The sequence below is a fragment of the Electrophorus electricus genome, chromosome 6 (assembly GCF_013358815.1).
Source record: "Electrophorus electricus isolate fEleEle1 chromosome 6, fEleEle1.pri, whole genome shotgun sequence".
Classification (NCBI taxonomy): domain Eukaryota; kingdom Metazoa; phylum Chordata; class Actinopteri; order Gymnotiformes; family Gymnotidae; genus Electrophorus; species Electrophorus electricus.
This window is the reverse complement of record NC_049540.1, coordinates 7,173,406-7,199,970: the sequence shown is the minus strand read 5'-3', so window position 1 is coordinate 7,199,970 and position 26,565 is coordinate 7,173,406. Positions and strand designations below refer to the sequence as shown.

General features: G+C 41.2%; 2 protein-coding genes across 6 annotated transcripts; both read right to left on the bottom strand.

The window, feature by feature from the left end:
* Positions 1 to 5,308: 5,308 nt before the first annotated feature.
* On the bottom strand, positions 5,309 to 10,060 carry tmem119b (transmembrane protein 119b). 2 transcript variants are annotated; one of them, XM_035527680.1, is made up of 3 exons: positions 9,860 to 10,060; positions 9,261 to 9,393; positions 5,309 to 8,588 (listed from the first exon to the last, which is right to left on the bottom strand). In XM_035527680.1, the coding sequence occupies exon 3, from the start codon at positions 8,567 to 8,569 to the stop codon at positions 7,670 to 7,672; it is 900 nt and encodes a 299-aa protein (XP_035383573.1). In that variant the 5' UTR covers positions 8,570 to 8,588; positions 9,261 to 9,393; positions 9,860 to 10,060; the 3' UTR covers positions 5,309 to 7,669. The 2 variants fall into 2 exon arrangements, with proteins under 2 accessions (XP_035383573.1, XP_026875882.1); XM_027020081.2 differs by lacking the exon at positions 9,261 to 9,393.
* Positions 10,061 to 11,715: 1,655 nt separating this feature from the next.
* Positions 11,716 to 26,136, bottom strand: coro1cb (coronin, actin binding protein, 1Cb). Of its 4 annotated transcripts, XM_027020046.2 has the most exons (12): positions 25,259 to 26,135; positions 23,600 to 25,129; positions 20,420 to 20,619; positions 19,133 to 19,255; positions 18,891 to 19,020; positions 17,274 to 17,455; positions 16,407 to 16,526; positions 15,974 to 16,078; positions 15,377 to 15,522; positions 14,774 to 14,831; positions 13,697 to 13,939; positions 11,716 to 13,458 (listed from the first exon to the last, which is right to left on the bottom strand). In XM_027020046.2, exons 1-12 carry the CDS (start codon positions 25,953 to 25,955, stop codon positions 13,339 to 13,341), a joined length of 3,654 nt encoding a protein of 1,217 aa, XP_026875847.2. In that variant the 5' UTR covers positions 25,956 to 26,135; the 3' UTR covers positions 11,716 to 13,338. The 4 variants fall into 4 exon arrangements, with proteins under 4 accessions (XP_026875847.2, XP_026875846.2, XP_026875848.1 ...); XM_027020045.2 differs by having other exon boundaries at positions 23,600 to 26,136; XM_027020047.2 differs by lacking the exons at positions 23,600 to 25,129; positions 25,259 to 26,135 and adding an exon at positions 22,987 to 23,147.
* Positions 26,137 to 26,565: the final 429 nt, after the last annotated feature.

Sequence of the window (26,565 nt, the reverse complement as noted above, 5' to 3'; positions counted from 1 at the left end):
CCAGGATGGCCAGAGCTGTGGTGAATGCCTGTCCCTGGATCTTCCGGATCTCTCCAGCAGCACGGACATTCAGCAGCTTGTGCCTCAGTCCCTTGATCTGGACACTTTAAGTATCAGCAGAAGAGTGAAGGACATGCTTTCAGAAAACAACCTGGGTGAGTGTCTGAATCCCGGCTCTCTTTACAGCTTTTAAATAATTCATTGTACATTGACTATATATCTTTAACATTCTAATGAAGGATAAAATGGTCAGGAGACACTCAAATTTCAGTTTCTGGAAGCAACTGTACCTGTATTATGGCATTATGAAGCATTATCTCTGATATTTGAGTAGTGCTAATGAGGAACCTTCAAATCAGTGGGTACAATCATATAAGGCTAAAATGTAATATTTTGTATTTCATTTGAAGCCTGTGATTGAATTTGGCAGGACAGCGTCTGTTTGGAGAGAAGGTTCTGGGCTTGAGGCAGGGCTCTGTGTCAGACCTGCTGGCTCGGCCCAAACCCTGGAGCGAACTCAGTCCAAAGGGAAGAGAACCTTTCATCCGCATGTCCCTTTGGCTCCAAGACCCTCAAAATGTCCATTGTCTGAAAGCAATGAAGAGGACTAGTGACAGAGGTGGGCACATAGTAGAATATTACAATAACTATGGTTTAGTTATATTTTCTTAAATCTAGCATTACAGGCTGCATAAACTCTCAGATTCGAGTATGAAAGAGCCTGCTCTGCTTATCTCATGCTGCATGCGTTAATCTTAGATGCTTCTACTCTCCTGAACTCTATAATAGGGTTCATGTTGTCGGATGATCTTGGACTGTGTATCATGGCTACAAGGCCTCGTGTGGTGCTCACCTCTCGAGAGAAGGAAATCCTGAACAGAGCCTACCAGCTAGAGCCATACCCTTCACACCACACCACCCACAGACTGGCACTGCAGCTAGGTCTCCAAACCAGCACAGTCACCAACTGGTTTTACAATCACAGGTGAGTGGCAGGTCCATTTGAGCTATAAATAAATGTGGAAGTTTTAGATGTTTCAGTGTGTCTGGACATGTCTGGAAAAACTTGGATAGCTGAAATGTATCAACTGTTCAAAAGAATTAAAAAGAATTGTTCAAAGTAACCCTGTTGTGTTCCACTTCCTTTATATCAGGTCCAGGATAAGGCGAACTGTCCAAGAGGGAAGATCTGAAGTGGTGATTCAAAATAATTCCAGTAATCCAGGCTCTTTTTTTTACAGCAGCTCGCCCTGCATGGACACAAGTCCCATGTCCATTAAGCAAGAGCCCAGTGATGCTGGAATATCTGAGGTGAGGTTGGAGGAGCAGGATATTTATCAAGAACCTAAGTATGTTTCCACCGGAGTACAGTATTGTAGGAATTTGAAACTAGAAGTGGAAGGAGACAGTTGAACCTCAGTAGAAGGCAAAGTTGGTAATGGAAGAGTAGGTTCTCAACGTAACAGAAGGATTTCAGAATGATCTCAGCTGAGCAGAAATCCAAGGAGCCACCTTGGCCAGTGCAATCAGATTGGAAGACTTGTTCTGGGTCCTGGACATACAGCATGTCTGATGTTACTATATTTAACATGCTGACTTGAAAATCTTCATTAGAATTACATGTTCTCTTTTTAATGTTTCTGTTGAAAGACGCGGAAATGCAGCTATTGTTCCTGTTTTGTTTACTATGGACATATTGGGTGAAATTAATGTAAAAATTTTCTTTGTAAAGTAGGAAATGCATACAAGCTAAAGACATCTAAAAATAGTGATGATTTTTCACCTAACTAAGATAAACCTTTACAGTATGCTATCTAATGAAAGTATGAATGATTACTGGACTCATAGAAGGGAAAGGGGCATTTCTGAACAAATAAAATAGCAGCTCTTATCAACCCATTACAGTGTCCCTTACATTTATATAATAACACAACATTGATTATTTCACAGTACACCATTCAAGTAATTTCCCATATTTTTTATATTACTGGTCCAACTTCTCCTACAACCTGAAGGACAATTCTTTAAGGGTGACCACTTTGCTCAGCTCTAGGAGCCAGTCCTGAATAGATCGACCACGTCTCGTTATAATTTGTCAAGCGAGCATAATCCCCATCTGAACCCAGCAGGAGACATCTTAATTAATGTGTCCTAGTGAACAAGGATCTTCCAGGACATACAAATTAGGAAAAAAAATTAAAAAAACTGCACATCAATAATCTTCAAGATATAATCATGCAGGTCGATTGTTAGGGCAGAACCATAGCATGGGGAGCAGGGTGCCCTCCTCTACTTTGCATTGCCAGCAGGAGGAAGAGGCCCTCAACCCCAACCTCACAACCACTGAAGAGTCCAGCAGGACCTGTTATCTTACACTGAATGAGCTGTCCATGATATCTTGTGACATCTGCTAAATAGTGATAATGATCTTGTCCAAATCTTTCACATCAAATGAGCATCTTGGCCCTTTTCCCAAGTGGCCTTTAAAGCTGATTTACTCTTAGCACTTATTTCATTTGAAGCAACAGGAAGCCTCATGTCCAGATTATTTTTTTATTGATATAAGTCCATCTATGCTTTGGGGTGGAGTGTATACAGAGCCATAGACACTTGCTAACAGGCCCCTTAGATATTCAGAAATTCAACCATCAATTTCTATAGATATAGGAAATTCAACCATAAATACGTCTGGTCTGGGTGCTTTACCAAATGGTGTTTTCTCAGTCACTTCCTCGATTTCCACCTCTGTGATAGGAGCATCGAGATATTCATGCTGGTTCTCAATTAAAGTGGGGAGGTTATGCCCATTAAAAAAAGGTTCTGTTTCCCCTTGTGACAAAGGCTGAGGGAAACAACCATACCTTGGTCTCAAAACCTAGGTCCAAAAGACAATAAACACGTCTTGTCCACCAGAGCAAAGAGCCACCTTACTGGCACAGAAACCAGAGCACCTATGTCACCTTCCTGACTGACAGTCTCCATCACACCACGCTCTCCTTCAGATAATTACGGTCTCCATCACACTGGCTTCACCTTCGGAAATTGACAGAGACCATTGGAGACCTGAAGAAGTAGGTAGGGCGATGGTAGGGCCACTCAAGGTAAAATGTAAAATGTGTGCTCTGGCTGCTGTGCTAGAGAACTGGCTCTTTGGTCTGGTGGTCAGGGCATACTTGGGTATGGTTGCAGCCATCAGCTTTTGTCACACCCCTACAATCAAGCTAGGAGAGGATGTGTATAAACCATGCTGACATATGCATCTGAGGAAGGGATGCGAAATATGATGTGATCTCTTTCTGAGCTCTCTGGTGCCCTAATGAAATGTAGCTTTTGCCTGTTTTTCATTCTAATGTGCTGGTGGGTTCAACTGTAGTTTCTTATCACTTTGTCTCCCTTCAGTATCACTGATTATTGTCCATTAATGCCAAGAGTTCCCCAAATACAGATGGTGTTGATTTGCAAAAGTTCACAGTTTACATTTGTTTTAGAATTGTGAATTATGGTGGCAATATACTTGGCCATGTTGTTGGACGTCTCAGAAGGAAAGTTAGGAGTTTCTTCAGATCTGGTCTAGCAACCACAAATGCTTGCCAGTCACACAGAGCTGGTTGGCCATTTTAGGATAAAGAAAACAGATAATTAATGTAGTGAAGTTGGGAGCACTATGATTAAGCCAGCATTCTGCTTGCTGCTTCCTTTTATTTCAACTAATATTTGTAAAAAATATTTAGTGTTCTTTTAAATAATTACAAGTATAAATTGATATTGGTTTGAAATGAAAGTACATTCCACTGAAAATTTAAGTAAACATAGGAGTAAACATCTGTTGCATGTTTCATTACTCCATTGCCCCATGGGGTTTCATTACCCCATGCAACAAATGCCAAATACCAAAACACAAAAGTGTTTTCTTTTAGATTCCACAATAATTGCCAAAAGATTTTGGTGGCTCAAATTGTTAAAAAACATGCTTTACTCCACAAAACTACTATGTGCAAAAGGTTGGTCGCTATACCTACTAGAAGTCCACTCACCAAGGGACAGGCAATGATGCCAACATATGCATTCTTTCTGATGGGTCCTAAAAGAAAGCACATAATTCCTGTTACCATGGGGTGAGGAGGAGTTAATGTATTCTGCTTTTATCAGCAATAAAAAAAAATTCAGTCCTAGATATGAGGACTTACAGTGTGCATCATAAAACTGTACAGAAATGCTTGATGTTCTGTTGATCTTACATCATTTACTGGAATCATGTATAACATGAAGAGATATGAAACTGCTGTCTCCATAAAACCTTACTCTTATCAAGCAAAGAGACTTAACAATGACTCACTACTAATTTTCTTGTTGGGACAATCTGGAAGTAAGGGAGATTTTGACCAGTCATGCAAAATGTGTCCCTGTGCCATCTTTTGATATATCATGTTGACTTGCTTTGTGTTTTGTTGAACTCATATGTAATGCCCATGTGCATTATGTGTGTTCATCTTCTTTTGGCTTTTGAAGCTTGTTGGCTATTATGAAAACTACAGGAACATCGGCTCTTTTGGATTTGAAGGCAAGGAATGTGGGTTCAGGATGGCCAGGTGCTCCTGTGAGATGTCATGAAACTTCAAGTGAGTTTCCATTTTGTGTCATTTTTGAATTTCCCTAAACTGCTTTCCACTAGTAATGCATAACAGGAGGATAAACATTTTTCAGGCAAACAAATAATTATGCCAGAGAAGTGTAGGACATCATTTTCTGTTTGCTGTGTTTCAGATACTCTTTTAACTGTACATTTTCTGTTTGCTGTGTAATGTATACTCTTTTAACTGTCTGTTTACTACATACTGTTCATTTACACTTTTGCTGTCCATTTATTGTTTACTATATAGTGCATATGCTTATAACTGTCCATGTACTGTTTACTGCATACGGTATGTCCTTTTACTTTTGGTTTTGCTCACACCCTGGGTTGTGAAATGTGATCATGTCTCTGAAGATCATGGTAATTACTTGGGGATGAAGCTGCTACACTGATATTGCTGACAGAGCCTGCCTGTTCTGACCGCACTGCTCAAGTAAGGACACATTCTGGCTGGATCTCAGTGTTTTGGATATTTGTGTACTTGTCTTTAGGACTTCTTAAATACAGTGTTTGTATTAAGTCATTTTCTGTTTTGACCCATTATGTAAGAATCATCGTCGTGATTTATGTGCAGTTTCTGGGCTTCTCTCCATCTAGGGTGATCTGTAGCATAGACAAACAAATTCAGGCTGTTACAAACCCTCTATTATAAATGAAAAAATGTGTCAGATAAAATGTGATGACATCATTTAATGCAGTTATAGGATAATACAATATTTGTCATAATATATAAAAATGTACATATAAAATGTTTTCATTCATGGAATAAATGTCCACTGTATTGTTAAGCAGGTCTCTGCTGCTCTTTGCAGTGAAGGCTAAGGCTGTTAGGTAAGGCTGTTAGGTAAGGCTGTTAGGTAAGGCTGTGGCTGTTAGGTAAGGCTGTTAGGTAAGGCTGTTAGGTAATGCTGTTAGGTAAGGCTGTGGCTGTTAGGTAGGGCAGCTGTGGCTGACTGCTGTCTGAAGCAAGAGAAGGGTGATCATTAATGGAAGCCAGCCATAGGCGGCGCCTTCAGGCCCCAGTCACTCTCTTCCCTTTGTAGTGTGGCCTTCCACAGCCCTTCTACTGTAATATTTTTTTTAACACAAGTAGGAAAGCACTGACCACATTACTGTTTCAGTTTATCCATACAGGCATTGTTGAGTTATACTAATGTCTCTCAGACATCAGACATTGTCATATTAGCACACTGTAGCTCATCTTGTACATTATGGTAGTAACAACACAATCATTATGGGTTTCCCAGTATGCACACATACTGCTATACTGATCAATGCAAAATTCACTCAAGATTATAGTGTCTTCTGAATGCTTTAAATGTAATAATACATAATTTGTATTTAGTGATGTAAAAACTAATTTTGGGTCATAATATACATAGAGGTGTTGAAATAAATGTGTATATTTATTTACAGCTCAGGGGTGAGGTTTTTTTTTTCTTGAATATTTCCAAAAACATTTAATCATTTTGGAATTAGTTTTCAAAGAGAGTGTGCATGTGCTTAAATTGGAGAACAAATGAAGTTGAGGCAGGAAGACACTTTCCTAATATGTTTCTTTCAGGCACTTTAAAGTATGGGATAACATTACTGCTAGCAGTTGTAGTAAATCAAATCTAACATAGTTACAAAAGTAATCAAATCTGGTTTAATGTTTTTTATATGTAACTGCTTATATGATCTGTTAGTTGATGCATTTTTGAAACATCTTTCTTTAGTCGCTCTGTAATCATAGTCTGATGGCTCATCTAAACGCCAATTTGATCAGAAATAAAAAATCTAATCTGATCTCATGCAAGCAATATATGCTGCAGGTGCTGCACATGTTTATGGTTTCTGCTTGCTATTTAATCATTTAGTTTGAACTGTCCTTATAATAGTATTTGCCAATAGATGACACAACTCAGTACCCAATCATGCTGGTGATTGCAGTGAAAGGAATCAAGCTTGAGCATATTAGAAAGGCAGGTTATCGGTCTGAAAGGCAGGTTATCTTATCAGGTTACCTTTCAGAGAAAGCAGCTGATCTAATGTGCATTAACCATCTTTTAAACTTATATAGATTAAAAATAATTATTTTTAAATCTTACAAATAAAACTGCAGTGAACCTTTTTTAGAGGATTGCAGTTTTCAAGGTTACTTATTTTATGTTAACTCTGTGGGCAAAGCATAGATTAAAACATTATAATTAACACATGTTTTAAAATGAGGAAGCTATGAGAACTTTAGAGCTGAATTTAGGGGGACTACACAGTGTGAAAAGGTGCGACTTCAGCACGGCTCCGGACTGACCTGGGCAGTATCTCTCACTCCTCAGTGGAAACATTTTGAGTTGGGGTATTTATACAACAGTCTGTCTCAAGGGAAGGCTCTACATCTAGAACACATACATCTCCTTAACTGGGTAGCAAGAGGACGTGTTTGTTGCTCTCACTATCATTTATAAGGCCTGGAGAAGCTGTTGGAAGCAAACCCGCAGCTTATCCTGCAGATGTGGAGTACAGTGCGACTTCAAATGATGTGGCTGTTGTTGATATGTAAATATTGTACCATTTTTTGCCCCACAAATTTCCCAACATTCTGCTATATCACTTATTACTTTAGATTTGTGCAAATACCTTCAGTCTACAGTTCATAATCTTACAGAATTTAAATAATGATGAAATGATTAAATTATAAGTACTTTATAAGGGTTCTACTCTCTCAGGTGCTTCTACTGGTCATAGATACTTATCCAAATTAACTTCAGGTAGAGAGCAAATAAAAAACTGTGCTGTAGTGGTTGTTGTAATGAGTTGCACATTTAACATAGAATAGCTCTACTGGTATGCAGTATTATGTTTAAAGTCAATGGTGATTCGAAAATCCATATAGCCTACAAAAGACCACATCACATCACACACTTTGCATGTTACATGCCATCTGAGACATGTACTTGTAATTGTGTCCAAATATTTCTTTCATGGCTTGAAAAACTGTCTGGAAACAAAGTCTGGAAAAAACTGTCTGCAAACAGACTGGAAAAACCGTCCTGACTAAAACACTGTTTTCTCTTCGCTGATGAACGGTGTGGCTGAAGCAGGGACTTCCTGTTTGTCTGTGTCCCTCTGGGCCCTCAGCTCGTCTGAGCCAGATGGATATTCGCTCTCTGGAGAGAGGTCAGAGCTGGAAGGGTCACGATTTTCCATGTGGCAAACAGACGTAGCGTCCTGGAATGTTCCGGAGCCTGTCTCTTCCTTGGCCTTGTCACAGATGTGCTGCGCTTGTTTCTTTTCCTCTGGCTCATGAAAGTTTCCCCCACTCTCCTCCTTGGCTACACACCTCTTTTCCTCTTCGCCAGGCGGGATGTTGGCTGGCTTCCCATCCTTCTCCTCCCTCCATGGGGCTTTAGTTGGGGTGCGGAGGTTCCGGGTGGCCAGGATGATGTCCTCCTGGAGCTGATTGGCCGAGCAGACAGGTTCCTCCACCAGGCCTCCGGACACTTTCTCAGGCACCTCACTGAAGAGTCGCATGCCTCCCATCTTGTCCATTTCATTGACGTACATGCTGGCAGGGAAGGAGCAGGGGTAGTAGGAACTTGTCTTCCTCCTTTGGCTCAGCACCACAGCTGAGCAGATGAGGAAGATGATGATAACAAGCAGGCAGGTGATGACCAGGATAAGAAAAAGGTTCTCCTGCAAGAAGTCCACCACCTCAGTCAGGAGGTACCGCTTGATCTGAGGGTCCTCCTCCTCCACAGTGACAGCTGTGGGCTCTGGAGGTTCTGGGCTGGGGGAGAGGACACTGGGACTGGGCTGCAAGTTGGACTTGTTGGGTTCCCAGTAGCCACTACCCTCCAAGGATGGGCTGGAGATAACCTGGGTGGCATGGCTGGTTCCTGTCCAGCACAGGAGAACAGACCAGGTGATGATGTGGAAAAACACTGAGAGTGCCATCCTCCAATCCTCCAGATACCTGTGCTCAAATTACCCCCCCCCCCCAAAAAAAAACAAACAAACAAAAAAAAACCAGAGAACAATATCAAAAACATTTAATTGATAACATACCAAAGTATATCAAATACCGTTTAAAAATGCAGACACTCTAATGATCAATTTTACCTACAAACTTCATACATTTAAGACAAGAGCGGGCTGTGAATTAATTTTTACATTTTAATAGTATTTGTGATTACATGTTCTGAGATAAATGGCAATAAAGACATCTGTGCTAGTTACCATAAAAACACAGTAAACATATATATTGTACATTTAGTGGTTACAGTTTTTACTGTGATATGATCGGTGTTTGAAACCTTCTGTTGCTACCTTACTAAAGAAGAGATTCTACTTGCAAGCTTTCTGATGAGAATTCCATGCCTGTCAAATGATCTCTTTTGGTACCTCACCTGCAAACTACACTGACCCTTCAACTTTTCTGTCCCTTCATGACTCTCACCTCAAGTACTTCTCTCAAAACAAACACACTTATACCTGTGTATGGACCAAAAAAAAAAAAAAAAAATCAAGCTCAGTTTTTAACCCATGTCCCATAAAACTGTCACTTATGTTAAACCCACACTTCATTGGGCATAACATTTTTCCATGTCAAACTGATGCTATTTAGAGGTGAGAAGTCTTAAGTTGCCTGAGTGGAAGAGGGCAGGAGTGTGAACGAAGCTGAACCCTCCCTCAGCACCACTTCTTTCTGCTCCAACAGGCCACTGCAATTACTACTGAGTGAAAGGTTCACACTGGAAACAGAATCCAGGTAATGCCCCCTTTCATCCCAACACACACACACACACACACACACACACACACAGAGAGAGAGAGAGAGAGAGAGGGGGGGGGGGTAGAGGGCTAGCATTGAGAAGAGAACAAATCTTCAGCAGTCTGCAGTGATCAGTCTTTTCCCCTCAGTGTCCTCCAGCCAGTATCAAAGGTTTTCCAAATTTAGACAAAAGTGCTTCACAGCATGCAGACTTCCTTTAATGCAAATCACCAAGCTCAAAGCACAGCTGGATTAACTTTCCAAAGTAAACTGTGATCTAGTGAGGAATGCATTTTTTGACCAAGCAAGAAATGTTTCTTCTTCGTTTTCTATTGGCCTAAGTCAGTCTGTGTAATATGCATTTCCAACATTAAAACAGCTTTTGCAGCATGAGCCATTCCTTTGAATTCACTCCACTCATGACTTGAAACAAAACGGAAGAGAGAAGAAATAAATAAACTTGCTCCACATACCTTATGAATTGTAGTCACATATGAGAGCTGCCTGGAGTTGCAGATGAGGCCAAATGCCCTAAACAGAAGCCTGAAGGAACTCTGAGCTTTGCAGGATTGGAGTGTCTGCTATCTTCCCACCGTATGCCGTAGGTTCTTTTGTGAGATGAAGAATGGCTGGACCGGTGTGGGAAAGAAAAGAAGGGAAAAGAAACCTTCAGCTGCTCCCCCCATCTCTCTCTCACTCTCTCTCACTCACACACAAACACTCCTCCCCTCTGTCTGAGTGTGCCTGGGACAGTTCCAGACAGATTGTTCTCATTAGGGTTTTTAAAGTGCGTGCGTGTGTATGTATGTATGCATGCGTGTGAGCGAGACTGAGTGTGAAGGTTTCTTTTTTCATATCTTCTCTCCACACTAGAGAAATCGCAGTCGCACGAAACGCATCATGGTTTTGTAATAGCGGCCGCAGTGTTTGTAGACTTTTTGACTTTTTACGAGCCTCACGGTATGAAAACGTTCACAGCTGCTTTATCTGTGCCGTGCGCGCTTGGACAGAATCTAATCGTGTTAAGGTTTAATAATCACAAGCGTTCGCTAAGAAATCGTGTTTAGATTTTTTTTTCACTAATTTATATCTGATGCCGAAGACTTTGAAATGGCCGTATATGGGGAGATAGATGGTCTGCAGATGGCCGCAGGGAAGTAGCGGTTGGAGCACGCAGGAAGTACTTTTTAATTCCTTATGCGCATGTGGCGCAAACGTGCAACATGTCTCACCACAAATCCACCGGGGAGGGAATTCTGGGGAGGTAACCTGCCGATCCAGAAGTTAGCGCAGCTGCCTCGTATCCCGCCGCAATACAGTAAGCTATTCAAAATCAAAGGTAAATAAACGTTACGTGGTCTAGAATGAACCTTAAGAGGCGCAGATTGTCCTTTAAAGACCTCCACGTCTACTTTTAAGCTTTGGCAATATAAATGCATAGAACAGGCCCCTCTTGGGGATCGATTGCGCCATTAGGCTTCTATAGCCTATACAGGAAACAGCAAAATCCTGTCCTGTGTCGCCATAAGCTAATATAGTGATTAACGAAACGTAGTAACATAATCATAAAACCAACTGCATGTGAAATGCTTCAAACGGAGCGAGGCCAAGGAGACATAAATCTTCCATGCAGGATACACGAAAGAAAGCCGGCATGCCTACAGGAAGAGCAGACAGTAATGTCATCTGCAGCACACAGAGGAGTCAAGGGACAACGCAAGGTCACTCGGACCTCTTATTACACGGCGATCAATTATTTGATCTAAAAATGTAAGGAGTTATTAAACCGCTATGGATTGTTCGTGTGAGCTCGTCTAAACACCTGTCTGCATCAGTCTGAATCTTAAGAATGTGCTTGTAAAATAGCCACATGAAGTGCTAGGGTAAACTAAAACGACCTCTGTGTCAACAAGACAAATATATGAGATATTTATGTGAGGTGCTATAATCTAGAATGCTTGTTTAATGGATTCACTCCAGTGTACTTTGTTGTATACGCCACCAGCTGTACAAGGGCGCAACCTCGCTGCTTGGCACTGTGGGCTGCTCTTAAAGTCAACTGGGTGTCTCCGTAGGAGCTGCGGGCTACTGCTGAACAATACTTACCATGATTTGCACTGCATTTAATATATTCCTTTTGATACATCCATATTTTTAAACACTACATTTATGGTGGAACAAAATCGAAAGTTAGTGTTTATCTAGTATAAAAAATCTTTTGCAAGCTACTTTCCCCACCTTAACCTGGAAAATGTCTCCTGCACGATTGTTCATATTTGCAGTGGAAAAAAGCAAGTCATGCACAGTGAACAAGAACAAACCAAGCAGCTCCAAATCTGAACGACAGGGTTTATTGTGGGGTAGACGTTTGTTTAGGTGAAACCTGGAATGCATGCACAAGGACACATAAGTGTTTCAGATTCATTTTGGCCGATCTCCATGCAGACTGGAGAGGCCAGGCTAAAACCAATAATACACGAAGAAGAGGAACCACTACGATTACAGATCATTTACAGCGGTGAGGGCCGGCAGCTAGCCACCGCGTCATGGGGACCAAGTTCAAACGTCAGCTCGGCGGAGAGCAGATTCAAAAAATCGGGCGATTTCCCTACGTTGTGACTAGGATGGTGCGAAAGCGCCAGAGGTTGATCACATGGACATATCGGCAGGCTTTTAAAACATGTGTTTTAAATAAATGAAGCAGCTATACCACTCTCTGCACAAGTGGATAAGTTGTTATCTGGGAGGAAAAAAAAACATTTTGTAATTAGTGTAATTAGTGGCTTGTGCTTTTGGGATCTAACAGGCAGTAATATCTGGCCCAAAAGCTGTACGAGGCTTTTGTTTTCTGTAAAGGAAATAAAGTCATGACTTAATTTTAATATTATAACATATTTAATTTATGGCTGAGAAGAGCTTGTCCAACCAACTGGTTCAGAGCAGCAGTAAAACCGGAAGCTTCCCCTCACACCCTGTTACTTTTATTGCTATTGGAGAGCTTGACAAAGATATCAAAATCCCCTAACTGTACTGCATTTGTCGTAGCAAGTAAACCCTGTTGCTAAACCCTGTTTCTGTTGAGTGTGAAATAAGGACCCACTGTCTGTATTACTTGAGTGTGCAGAGGGAGTGAATGAGTAGCAGTTTGTGTATGTTACTGCAATTCTCCTTGTAGCCACAAGGGGGATTACTGATTAGGCACCACTACTATGCTCTTCGATACTGCTTTCACCAGAGGCCTGTCTATTTTGTGCCAGGTAGTTTCTTTCTATCCTCGGTTCATGCTCCTTTTCTGAAACAAATCCTTTTTGCCAGAGATCCCTTTGTGTCAATGGACTCTGGTAACAGAACCCATAACCTCCACCCAGCCAAGATGTACATAAAACTGGCCCAAACCTTCCCATTGTGCAAGCTTAAAAAGATAGTAAAAAGTGTAAAGTTCATGTGTCTGTCTGCTATTCTATCTACAGCCAATGGAAATGAGGAAAGAAGAGCCAGAGAACAGAGTGATGAGGTGCACGGGTCACCTCACTTTTGGCAGCACAAAGAGCAATACTGACGCATACAAACACTGCCATCGGGTACCTTGGCAGTTGGTGTGTAAATTCAAACGTCACAACTTTACAACAACAAAAATGTAAGAAAAAACATTAGCAAAAATCTAAAATAGTTATCAGATAAAATCAACGTCCATCAGCCCAACCAATCAAAAGGTAACACACAAGACAAAGCGAATATGGCAATTTTTATCTGCTTTCGCTAGCGAATGCATGGTGGGGAAAGATAGGGGAAAGCAGCAGTCCATCTTGGAATGTTGCTTGAAGTCATCTTTGCGAGAAACACCAAGCGGAATGGTCGAGTCGAATTATGAATTTCTGGCAGTTACTGGCCCCCTGCCCAGCTGGAATCTTTTCCTCTGTACTGACATGGCGACCCGAGTCCCTGCATGGTCTCAGATCGCCACTTTGGCCACCTGCTCTTCGAGTTTGGCGATTCGCCTATCCTGAAGGGTCACCAGGTCTCTGAGGGATTTGACTTCTCGAAGTAGCTCCTCCAGCTTGATTTCATTCTTCTGGGAAAGGGAAAGAAATGAGGTCTTCTTAGGACACAGACTGCATTTACCAGACACTTCACTGTACCATAGACATTCCTGTGTTGATTACATATAAGTTGGTCTAAAATGGGAGAAAATGTAACAGGGTTTCAGGTGACCGGTTTACCAAATTTAAAGGGATGTTGAAATTCAAAGCATATTTGTTACTCTTGCAACAAATAGGTGATGCTGTATGATGCTGAGATGCAGTACTTACTCTAGTGAACTGAGGAGAAGCTGGTTTCTGGGGAGCTGATGTCTCCTCCACTTTCTGTGGCACCTTGTGGTCCAGAACATTCTTCTTGACTACTTTGAGGTCGCGGTTCTTGCCAGGGACATAACCATGTTTGAGTGAGATCAGGATGGGTTCACCGTTCTTGCCTTCAAACCACTCCTCTGCTTCTAGGGCACAGTCCGGACCAGCCGTGTCCGGGTACAGGTCATCCTGGAATAAATCCGACTACAGGGGTCGAACAACGGAGAAGTGGATCTAAATCAAGCTCAATCCATGTGTTGTGTTCAGTGGCTTTTTAATCACAATTGCAGTAATGGCTTTTGGAATACTGATGATGAAAAATGCCACAGTATGCAAATGCTAAAAAAAAGCATTTCTGACCAAATTCTGTCCAATCTTTTACCAATCCCATCCAATCTCTGAGCAATCCTGTCACTCTAACCAATCCCGTCCAATCTTTATCCAATTCTGTCCAATTTATCTGGCCAATATATTATATTGTGTTATATACAGTATATTTTTAATAGACATTGCAAAGCATACTGCCATTGCAATATATAGTAATATAATCACAATGTTGTATTTGGCTGATGTTATGCAGTCCTATATAATATTTATATATTTGGGTTTTTTCCCACAATTTTTTAAAACTTTTCTTATTGTCATCAGTGTAATGTAACACTGTATACATTTTTTAAAGACTAATGTGCATGTGACAAACCTAATGGTTAAAAAATAAATAAATAAATAAAAATAATAATAGTAACACTGCTTTCCTGCTGACTACATGGAATGAATTCTAGGGAACACAACAAAAACATCCAAAGATACAATAGTAAGCACACAATACAACTCTGTATGAACATCAGCAACTTCAGATTTTCAACTGAATGTTGTGAGAACCCAAACTGTAGTTTAAGCATGACAACTGTATAACAGTATATTTGAAAACCTAGGGAACTTTGTGATATATCTATTCTGTTTATGCTGCATTGATAATAGAATAAGAACACTAATTTTAGTGTAATTCTAGTATAAAATAGTTAAAATCATTAATACCTTTCTTGGAACAGTCATGATAATTGGCTCACACTTCCTCTCATGAAGTTTATAAAACCTGTAAATACAGAAAGGGTTTCATTTCCAGTCACACCCAATCATAGACCATTCTCATTTCCAATCACAACAAATCGTAGGTCATTTTCATTCCAAGTCACTTAATATTGGTATAAAAAAAAGTCAAGTTATTGTCTTATAAATAATTGTAGTGTTGACTATGTGATATTTACTATGGGTTCTACTGACTGAATGTTGCTCAAAATTATTTAGATTTATGGAGCTATTTACAGAGTTATGTCTTATTTAGCATTCAACAGTCATCAAACACTCACTACGTCCGCTACACTAAGGTAAAAGGTACTCAGACTACAAAAGCCCATAAGATCTGACTGAAGTCAGAAGTTTGATGTCTCCCTCTAGTGGGAGCACAAAGCAATTTTTTTTTGTACTTTGAAATCTGTATCCTGCATCACAGTCTTCACGCAAATCGGCCCAAGTACAGAAGGACTCCTGTTCAAAGGAAAGACTATTCCAGTAACAGTTCTCAACCACAGAGGTTTAGGGTTTGGGTGTAAACCAGTGTGTCAGCTTGTTGCTACCTACCTTGCTATCTCACACTTATTGACATCTAGGCCCTGTTTGGGCATGTAGCCCACTCCCCTCTGTGGTTCTTTGCTGGAGAAGGTGTTGAGGTAATGGACATATGGGGCTTCATCCGTGATCTCAAAGTAGCGAATACTGCTGTCGCCCTGGGTGAAGAAAAAGGTTTTACACACCTCCAGACAGAAACAGGGAGCTAGACATCTGATTTTCAGGTACACTGACTGCCTGATTCAGTAGCAGAGAGGTTAGTCTATGCTTTATTGAAGGTTAATTTCTGGGGACTGGTGTGATATTGGGTGAACTTAAAAATGGAATTAAAAAAATGTTTTAACCCCATGCAGAGATCAGCAAAGTTTTTATCCACAAACTGGCAGGAGGCAAATTTACACCCACACAATCTTTAGCCAAACAGCATCCACAAACAATGCTCAACTGCTTGTCTGTTTCAGGCGTGAAAGAAGCACTCATCTTGATGTGTCCTCATTGTGCCCCACCCTCACACCCTGGTCACTCAGAGCTCTGAGAGTCAGGTGCACAGTGTGGCACAGTGTGTGATGTGTGAGTCTCTCAGACTCACATGGACTATGCTGTCCTTACCTTTCCACATAGGTAGACTATATTAGTGTCAGGGTCATAGAAAGGAAGCAGCACGCCATTACTGGTGTCCATCTCGTGCACAGAGATCGGGTCATCCATGTTCTTCTGCAAATTAAAATTGTCATTACTTTTAAGAAAGCTTTTCAATAATTTAAAGAGAAATTCTAATCTAAGACACATTGTCACTACCTTAGCAATATATTGCTTTTAAAGCTCTGGAGAGTATTATTTATAGGGCTACTCACAGAGCTATATCAGAATTTCAGAATTCAGCCACGTTGCTCCAAAAGACAATCAAGTGTAATGAGAGAAGCATGGGTACAATCCTAAACTAAGCTCCTGTCTGAACCAATCAGGATCACAGAGTGGGAACTATCCTCAGTAGGCTGCTCTAACCGCCTGTGCTAGGCTGTAAAACACATCAGGGCTTTACCGGGTTCCACAGAGCCAACTGCCTCTCGCTCATGCGGCTGAAACCCGTGGTGAAGATGTTGCCATTGGCAAGGAAGATGGCCCTCATGGGTCGTGCTCCTTCGTGGGCCTTGTCTTTCTCCTGTAAAAGGTAGAGCAGAGATCTGAGAGGGCAGCACAGGGGACATGGTCCTCACTCTGCAGAGCTGCCTCACACGTCACTTTGTGTTGAATGCCTTGTCTTTATTTTGTAAGAGTGCATACACTAGGCAATCAGGTAAAGAAGGGGCATCACACACACAACTAATTTCATTTTAGCATAGGCTATGAATAGCCTCAAAATCACAAATCACAATAGATTCAACGGAATTCCGTTAACAAAAACCAATGATGGAGGTGGATGTTTTGCATCTTGTGAATCTTTGTGCATTTATGTAAACAGACAGGACACATAGGATAAAAAACGCAGACTGTGATCATTCTTACAGGAGACATTATAGAGACACTAGTGCATTTGCAAGTGTTTTCCATCTCTGTAAACCACTGGACACACAATGTACCAGTGCATCTCTTTGTCATTTTTATTATTCTAGCTCTCTCATCATTCAGTGACCTTCTTACGCTGCAGATCCTTTTGAGTCATTAATATCAAACATGTCTGATTATGTCAGAGGTCCTCTGATCACTTCAGAACTCATCTGGAAGGCTAAAGATTGACTAGTTTATCTTCTCTCAGTACTAGAACATATACTTTTTCAAGCACTTCTGAGTAACCTGCACCTGCTTACCATTCCAATTGTTCACCGGAAGCATCCCGTAACCGGAAGCATCCCCTAACCAAAAGCATCCCCTAGCAATATTAGCTCTCTCTGCAACAGGAGCTACTCACAGCGATGACCTTGTCCTTGCGTGGGTCAATGACGCGGACCTTCTTGTCCTTGCAGGCTGTGCAGATGAGGGTACCATTGCGGTTCCAGCAGGCACTGTAGATGACGTCCGGGTGGATGTCATCCAGGGTGATGAGCGCTTCACCCGTGCCCACATTCCAGATGATTATAACATTATCACAACCTGAATGAGGTTAGAAAGACCAGTTGCTATTATAACATAGCTCATCCATCTTTATAGAGTGAATGACATTCAACTGAAAAAAAAACAATACATTTAAACAGGGATGAACAATATATGTTAACTGTTATCTCCAGACTGGCCTTATCAGCAGTACTGATATAACGAACCCTCCAACAAATCACAACACTTCTTATTTGTGTGAATTCTGATTAGGAATACATTTATATATTTCCCCTCAGTACATCAGTGATAATACATCAAAATTACACTGATTGTAACAGCATTATTAAAATACACCAGAATGTTTAAAAAGCACTAATTCACATTTAAATAATTTCACCACAAACATTATAATGATAAATATTTTTAATGGACTTCTGGTATTTCTAACAGCAAAGTGCCAAGCAAAGTTCCATTTAAATAAATAACAAATTGTCACTGGCACTACTGCTGACTTTCACTGATGTCTCTTTGAAGCCCACAGCACAACACAGGAGTGATGTGCAGTACACCTCATAAACATTGAGTGTTGAATGAAATGTTTCTTGAATCTGTGATACTATGGCATGTGCTCTGCAGGGACACTGCAAAAGCAGGCCTTTTTACGTCCACTGTGACTCTTTAAAAAATACAGTGATCGTACGTGGCTGTCAGAGTTTTAAATTATTTTCTGTGGGTTTTGTACCACACCATATAATTAAAATCTATTCTATTCTTCTCCACCAATCTGAGATATTGCAGATGAGTGTTTTGTTGGTGATTTGACCAATCAGACTATCAGGATGATCTTTCTGTGGGTGTTTTGATGAATCACTGCATTTGCATCATCCAGGAAATAAATCATTTTGGATAGTACAGTGCATTTATCCTGCCATGGTCTCACTGATGTGTTGTTCATACACTACAAGGCATATCGTAACCACAATATGTAGCAATATCATCACAGTAATATGCTGCCCATAAGATACAGCCCTAAATTTAATTTCAGTATTGAAGATGCTAGTATAAACTCCAAAATAAACATATCCATTACATCTAGTTCTATCCAAAACCAACTTAATCACATGTAATTTCAAAACCCCAAACCACAAAAATCTCACGGTTTTCATGGTCTACTTACTTACAGTTTCAATCGAATTAATTTTCACTGTCAGGTTCACTGCACACTCCCCTTGCTCCATATACGTATTGTTTAAAACACTCTGGATGTCCCAGGCTAATCGGCAGATTATACCGACTTATTTCTCCAAGCAAATTCATAAGGGAATTAGTACTGCTATACTGACACTCAGACTCCCGTGTCTGTGAATTTCCCTCCTTATCCGTGACCCCTTGCAGAGTGCCTGGCCCTAACTCCTGGAGGAATGGCTCAGCTTGACGGTGCCTGACGCTCCTGTGATGTGTATTTGCTGCTGGGTGCTCAGAGACGTCCTACCTGCACTCAGGAGGACGTTGCGGGCTGTGGGGTGCCACGTGACGATGCCCACCCGCTTCGAGTGCCCCTCTAGCACCACAACGGGCTCAGAGAGAGCTGCGACAAGCCCGTTCTCAGGAATCTGCCAGACCTAAAATGGATTGCAAAAGTGCAGCGGCATTTCAACTTTGTTTACTTTGTAAGTTCAGTGTTTGTGTCTTACTAAAACATTTCATGTGTTCCATTATGATGCGTGTCCGTACCATTACAGTGCAGTCTTCAGAACCGCTAGCGATGACGTGGTCGTTGTGTGGACACCAGTCGATGTCCAGCACAGGGCCAGTGTGGCCGCACACAGTAGGGTAGGCTTTGTCAATACGCCCAGTCTACACAAGGAAAACCGAGTTAGAGCACTTCAGAATCACAACATTCTACATGCAGAAAAAAGCGCGGTAAAGCTCTGCAAACAGTAGATGTTGTACTGCCTTTTAACTCCTTTTCTGTTACTACTGATCCTCCAAAGAGAAATTTTCAGTAATGGAATTTTAGTAGTTTATTAGTGGTTTAGTGCTGTTTTTTCTATTTTTCCAGAGATTTTTTTTTTGCTGTCAACAGCACTTTAATGGGTGGTCATTATCAAAATTATAATAATTATGAAAATGTAATAACATTATCATCCATATTTTTATAAATGAAGAAGGTGACACTGATACACACTATGCATCTGTTAATAACTAATTACAGACAAGGCACTTCCAAAGCACTGCTTTCTGATGAATATCTAAGCTCTGCTCACATTAAAATACTGATTATCTAAGGTCAGCATACGTTAAAACACACTGATTACACTGGTCAACAGATTATGCATCCTGTAAAACCAAAGACCTGTTTACTGTGTATTTCTGCACACTGAATCCAAGCATGTTTTTAGTATTTCTCTATTGCCCATTAATTTTTTTTTACTCCACTTGTATGTCATTATATATAGTATGTAAAAGCGGTAAGGAAAGTGGAGCCCTTCTATGCTGGAAGACTGCTGCTGGAAGATCCTGAGGCCAAGTATAGGAAAAAATCATACTCTGTATATTTCAGAAGTAATTGTGGACATATCTCAAGTGTAATAACTGCCTTATTTATAAATGAGTAATATATATCTAATGTGAAACCTAACTGCTTTGTAACTTAAAGAGCATATGTGACAGAAAATTCTAAAGAACAGATTCAAATTCAGCATAAAAAGTACTATAACACCCATCTATTTTAGCTTGTGAAACAAGTTCAAATTTTGTTGCCCAGTGTAATTGTGGGCAGTATTCCTTCACCTGTCTAAAAGCATTGCCTGCTTCTAAATTCACACTTAAAACCGTTGGCAATTGTAGATTGTTTTTCCTTTATTTACCTATCTGAGTGTTAATTTTGGTTTACATTCCATTTTGGAATATAATAATATAATTTATAATAATAATTTAAATTTATATAGCACCTTTCTCATACCCAAGGTCATTTATAAATCTGCTTTTGTTTTGCTACTCTTTTGCATCCTGATCTACCTTCTGTAGGGGGAGAACGAGAAAAGCTCCACCCCCACTGGCCTCGATGATGATGGCGACGAACTTGGGGTTGACGGCACAGAAGGCGCTGTCCCAGGTGACCCGCGACACCCTGATGTCATCATAGCATTGGTCGTTCTTCACCGCCTGGCCGAACACATGGCGGAACTTACTCTGCCGAACCACTCGCCTAATCATGTCTGAAGAGGCACAGCGTGCAGAGGAAAGGGGGGTTTAGGGCAAAGAATCACAGCGCTACTTCTTCTGGCTTAGTATTAAGGGGAGGGAATGCTGACTGACAGAAAGCTAAACTGGAAATCAACAAAACGCCACCATACTTCACTGTACTCCAGATAAAATATCTGAGACATTTTAGCAATACTCTTATAAACAGCACAAGAATAATATCCAATACCTTAAACTATTAGTACTGACAGCAGTTTAAAAAAACCCCCCCAAAAACAGGACAGCAAGTAGCAGAACTGCCCAGTTAGCCCAACCTTAATTAACCACTAATCATAAATGAAATTTGGGCCTTGGCCACCACTGATGAAATTCATGCATTCATTTAAATTTAGTACTATGCCAACTGCATCTTAATGAAGACTTCCTTGTTACAATCTAGTTACAGCTTGCAGACTGTGTTGTCTGTGCAACCCAATATCTCCTTGTAGACCGTTCTGCAGGTGATATGACACATGACGGGGCATCATATCACAACCTGACAAATCTTAGGTTTCTGCGTTATGTACTGCAAAGAACTGATCACTGTTAACAGCAATCTGCACTGAAGTAGTCTGCTCTGAATAATCAGAGATGTCTCTCCCCTCCCCTTTAAATTGTTCGGCCAGCTTCACGTGATGAGCCCAGAGTGCAGATCTGTTACTCTGACTGCACCTTAAACACGTGGGAAAGAGCAGACTGTACACTTTGGAAACTGATGCCTTTAAACTCCAGCAAGAGAAAAAACAGAAACACTAATTGGCTTATCAAATAGCGACGCTGTTCTTTGCAACGGAGTGTATGACCACGCTCAGCTCTAAGTGAAACTAACCTTCAGAGCCATCATTAGCAGAACCCGAATTCACACTCCATCATGACGTAATTCTAGTGACGTCGTGAAAAAAAAGACTCAGAGGAGTGCAGTAAGTGACGTCACAACCCGTATCACTACTAGGTTGTTCAGAACACTCGCCGATACATGACCCAAGACTAATATCCACCTTAAACACCTTGCAGTAAAATGATTCAATATAAATCCAATTTTGAAGGGCATCATCATGCTACAAACCTGCGCTGAATGCATATTTAATTCAATTTAAAGAGACCAGCAGCAGGCTACTAAATAAATAAATCCCAGAAATTTGTTTTTGCTGCTCATATTAAAGAAAAAATATTTCCCTAACCCAAGTCCACATCTATTTCGATGCCTATGCAATACCGCATCCCATAGTAGTAAGTGTCACTGTGTAATTATTAGTAACAGACATGTAGTTAAATAATGTAGCTACACGGTTTCTCGAATAAGCGCCCGAACCACGCTCCCTGTGACAATTACCTAGCTTAGCTATTTCCTAAGCCTTCTTGCTCGAATAATATTAGATTCTAGGCCCACATATACAGTTTTCTGAATATGTACATTTGCAAATATTCGTTAATAGAGTACATTATGATCTAACATACTGACCACTCTACTATTGTGCTACCAGTGGGAAAAGCCTCGAAGTAGGTCATTTCTGTGGCTTTGGTTGGCGGTGTAACCAGCAGATGCTCTCCGCCGCCTTTCCTGATGGCAACTGAACAGTGACGCGCATCCCGGCAAAAACTGCAAATCCCCAGTTTAACAGAGAAATTTGAGATACCATAATGCGGTATCGTAAATATACACTGGGAAGCATCATATTCAAGATGGTGGTGCAGGTTACAAGGCGAAAACCGAAAATTAAGATTTAAAAGAATGAATGAAGTCCAGAGGCTGCCTGTTGTATAAGTGCGTGCTGTGGAAATGACTGCTAGCTAGGATAGCTAGCTATAGACTAAGAACAAATGAATGGATGTGCAAATTACTTTAGATTAAAAAAAAAAAAGGATAGGTGGACTGGAAGAATTTGTGTACCTAAGATAATCAGCGTGGCGATATGCCGTATTTATCAGTGCCCAAACGTTAGCTAGCTCGCTACCTAGCTAACCTAGCTAGTTATCTGACACTACAGAAATTTCGGTGCTTTTCTTTGATTCAGTGTTAGAAAGCTGGCTAACGCCGCTACGGTGCCCAGCACGAGTAAACGGACAACTTTTAGCTGTCTATTACGGGATTTTGTGGTAACGAAGCCCAGCGTGCGCAGAAAACGCACAATTTACAACCGCTGCATGGTCTTACGCAACCGCAAATTCTGATACTTAAGATCTATATTAATGGCAAGCTTGGCGCTTAATTGTGGCTGAAGATACCCGTGTCCATACATTGTAAATCACTGGTGCCTGCTGAAAACGAGCTAGCATTGCCGTAGGAGCACGGCTGCAGAATTGTCAGAAGAAACGCAAAATGATGGAGTGATTTTTCTTACCTTTTATAACACTGTTATTTGTTCCCAGGTGTTAATTTCAAAACATTAATATTTCCCCTTTAGACGTAAATCCCTAAATCGATTGCCGTTAGCCACAAAGCTTTACCCCCTTTCTTTATCTGAATGAAATAGAGCAACGCCCTTTTCCCTGCTACTCCCCTCCCCTCCTACTAAATAACCATCAAGTGATGCAAACCACAACACTAGTCAGCGAGTCGGAACCCCAAAATTCACTTCAGACCCACAGGACAATTAAATGTTGCATGTTATAACTGGTATATTTGAAAGGTCCAGCCATCCACAGCACCTCCGAATGTTTGTTGTATAAGAATGTTTCTCAGAATCGATAGCCATAGAACAGTCGCTGGCTATCAATTTAAAAGCTGGCGAATTCTGGGAGTGAACATAATTTATACGCAAGGGATTCCCACAGAATAGTTTTTGAAACAGACTTACATAGAGGGTGAGTTTCAGGTTTGCGATAAGCCTTTATATAGCCCTGTTTTAAAATAATGTGTATTTCAGGCTTAAGATATTCCTATAATCAGAATCAGTCATACAGAACAACCATATTAATTATCAAGCAGAAACACCAAGCAATGGTTGGACTAACCTTTCTTTGGTGACAGCCTCCTTTCCATACGAGATGGATCAGGTTTTGTAACATCAAAGGTTTTCTTCATGTTCATTACTTTATCACTCTGGTTTCCATGGTTAGCTTTGTATTCCGTTACATTTGCTTTGTTGCCTCTGTGTATCCTTTTCTCCTGCATCTGGTTGGTTTCCTTAATGAGTTCAGAGACAGGTCTGAATCTGGTTAAGTCATTTTCATCTAAAGTGCAAGAGTCACTGTTTAGACTGCTGTAAGTGTCTCTGTTTGTGATTGAGGTCAGTTTGAGTTCCTCTTCATCCATAATTCTGGTCAAGTATGGTTCATAATCACATTTCTCACTTGTGTCTGTGGTTGGCACAGCCTTCTCTGTCATTGTGGGAACAAATGGATTTGGAGGTTTCTTTGGTACTGGCGGGGGAGGACCCTTTATTTTTGCCTTTTTTTCTAATATGTGTCTCACCTGAGATATGTCCAGTCTTCCTGGTTCTTTTTCAGGATGAAAGTCAGCAGTTTGTGTCCAGAGGTCCATATCAGGCATGATTCGTTCACCGTGCAAATCCGGACAACTTCTGGGAACATCTGCTTCCAGATCATAATCTTCTGACACACACATGGAGGACGAGGCTTCTGGTATGTCTGGGCAGAAGGACAACATGTGGAGACCTGGTGGGAACGTGTGAAAGTCCTTAGTGACGGATTCTAATGCTGCTTCTCTTCTGCCCATTTTGATGTTTTGCAGCAGGAGGTCAGAATATTGTTGAGGCCCTTCTACAGCACGTGAAGCCTTGGTCGCTACGACTTTACTGAAAGGATTCTTGGGCTTCTTCGCAACTGGTGGTGGTGGTCCTTTAACGTTAGGTGTTTGTTCTGTCAGAGTGTCAGCCACGAACAGGTCTGAGATTATGCTCTGTATCTCAGTGTGGGGGACAAATAAATGGGACGCATCAGATGACTCCCTTGCCTGTTTCTCAGGTAATGTATGAATCTGGGCTGGCAGGGTGATCACACCAGTGAAATCAAGAGGCTCTTTTTCTCGATGCATGGAGGCTGACTGTGTCTCCCTGTCACCTGGGAAGGAACTACCACAGGTATCCTCAAGTTCATCCAATGGTGAACTGTTGCTTGCTTCAGCTTGAACCGCAGTCAGGGTCATCTTACTCTCTTCTGCAGGAGAATGAAGATCTGTTTGATAACCAGGTCCACGGTTTTTATTCACACACAGTGATAGAGCCTCAGACACTCCCACTTTGGCTATGTGAGGTTCCACTGTGGCTGGGATGTTTTTAGCCCTCAGCTCGGCAAGATTCCCAGACGGCACAATTGCTGAGTGCTTTTCCATAAGCGCTGATGCCTGCTTCCCATGTTTGAGTGTGGTTATGACCTGGTTGCTAGATGCCATGCTATAGGAATCAGTCAAAGTATCATTTTGATTCAAGTCCATGTGGAATGTGCTCAGCTCCTTTGGCTCAAAGTCCTCTTCAGTCTTCAGTTGGACCAGGACATTGTCTGAACCAGTGGGGTCTGTAACAACTTCAGAGTCAGGGAAGCATGAATCAAGCAGTGAATGAGTGCCTTGTTGGGAAGAGCTATACTTACTTGAGTATCCTTTCTGAGCTAATTCAGGTACATGAGCAGAAACGTACAATGTTTTGTCCTTACCTTTGCCTGAATTGCGCTTTTGGTTCTTGGATATGTTCATGCCTGGTGCAGGGAGACAGGCGTCTCCCTCACATTTTGAATCCTTCATGTTGTCTAGTGATCTCTGCTCCCGGGTCATGCTCCCACGCTGACTGGGTGATAGGAACCAGATATCATCAGTCTCAAGAAGCACAAAGTCATCCTCTGTTGTATCAGTTGGGCAAGAAATTCCAGGCAAGTTCAGGGTATTTTGGGGCTGAGATAGGGTTTTGTTAGTCATTCCTTTTGCACTGTCAGCCTGTTGCTGTTCCGTTGTGCTAAATGGAATAAAGTTCTCTAGGTCAGTGCTGTCCTTAGCGAAGGATTTTGACTGCAAGCTTCTCAATCCTTGAGCTGGTGTCAGTCCTGGATCTGTTGTCAAGTGAAAAACATTCTGGTCCTGGTTGGGTGAGTCCTTACAATTGTTGTTATCAAAATATGTCATCGATTTCTGGACAGAATAGCCCTCCTGCAAGGAGTTATGCGCTTGTATTTGCTCCTGTTCTGCTGTGGTGAAGCTGGAGGTTAGACACTCTGCGGAGCTCTTGCTGCTGCCCTCTTTGCTAAGTACAGACTGGGCCTCCTCTTCTTCCTCACTCTGGTTTAGCATCTCATGGTCATCTCCTCTGTTGGTGGAAACCCCTTCTTTTGCTGGGACTTTGTCCTGTTTCTGTCCCATTCCCTCTGCAGAGAACACAAATCATTCGACATTAGCATTAGCATATAAGACTGGCATGCCAGGGTGATATCTTTACCTTCCTATCTCAATCTCTCCCTTGTTCCTCTCTCATCACTCTCCTTCCAGAATGGTGCAATGCCTATAATTAAATGGCTCTCAGGGCAGCAAGTGAGTCACAGAGCCAAAATGGGAGCAGGACAACTGGCTCTGTAGCTTGGTCACCAGGTGCGAAGGTCACATTAGACCCTAAAGGGGAAAACCCACAGTCTCCAAACATATCCCTTGGCTCTCGACAAAAACATTCCAGAACCCTGAATGGGCATGTTAAGATGGCTATATTGCACTGCTACAAGTCACACGGCAAAATATAGCAAACCTTTGTTTACAAAAGTATTATTTTATAGTTTTGATTTAATGCCATCAAAAGACACACAGTTTCTACACACTGACACTGTGTTAAAGTCTTTCCATTAATAGAGACTATTAATAACGTTATCTGCACATTTAAACTGGATTAAATTAAACTCTAGAGGAGATAATATATTCAATTTTGCAGGGTGGTTTGTTATTCAGATATCTATGATAAAGACAATGGTGCATCTAGATGCCG

What these genes read in the sequence shown, in the direction of transcription:
- tmem119b (XM_035527680.1), bottom strand. Translation starts at nt 8,569, where the DNA reads ATGGCACTCTCAGTGTTTTTCCACATCATCACCTGGTCTGTTCTCCTG.
- coro1cb (XM_027020045.2), bottom strand. Translation starts at nt 25,955, where the DNA reads ATGGGACAGAAACAGGACAAAGTCCCAGCAAAAGAAGGGGTTTCCACC. An exon ending in GAGGCTGTCACCAAAGAAAG is followed by an intron (nt 20,620 to 23,599) that starts GTTAGTCCAACC and finishes GTGCCTCTTCAG; the next exon opens with ACATGATTAGGCGAGTGGTT. An exon ending in TCATGACTGTTCCAAGAAAG is followed by an intron (nt 13,940 to 14,773) that starts GTATTAATGATT and finishes CGACCCCTGTAG; the next exon opens with TCGGATTTATTCCAGGATGA.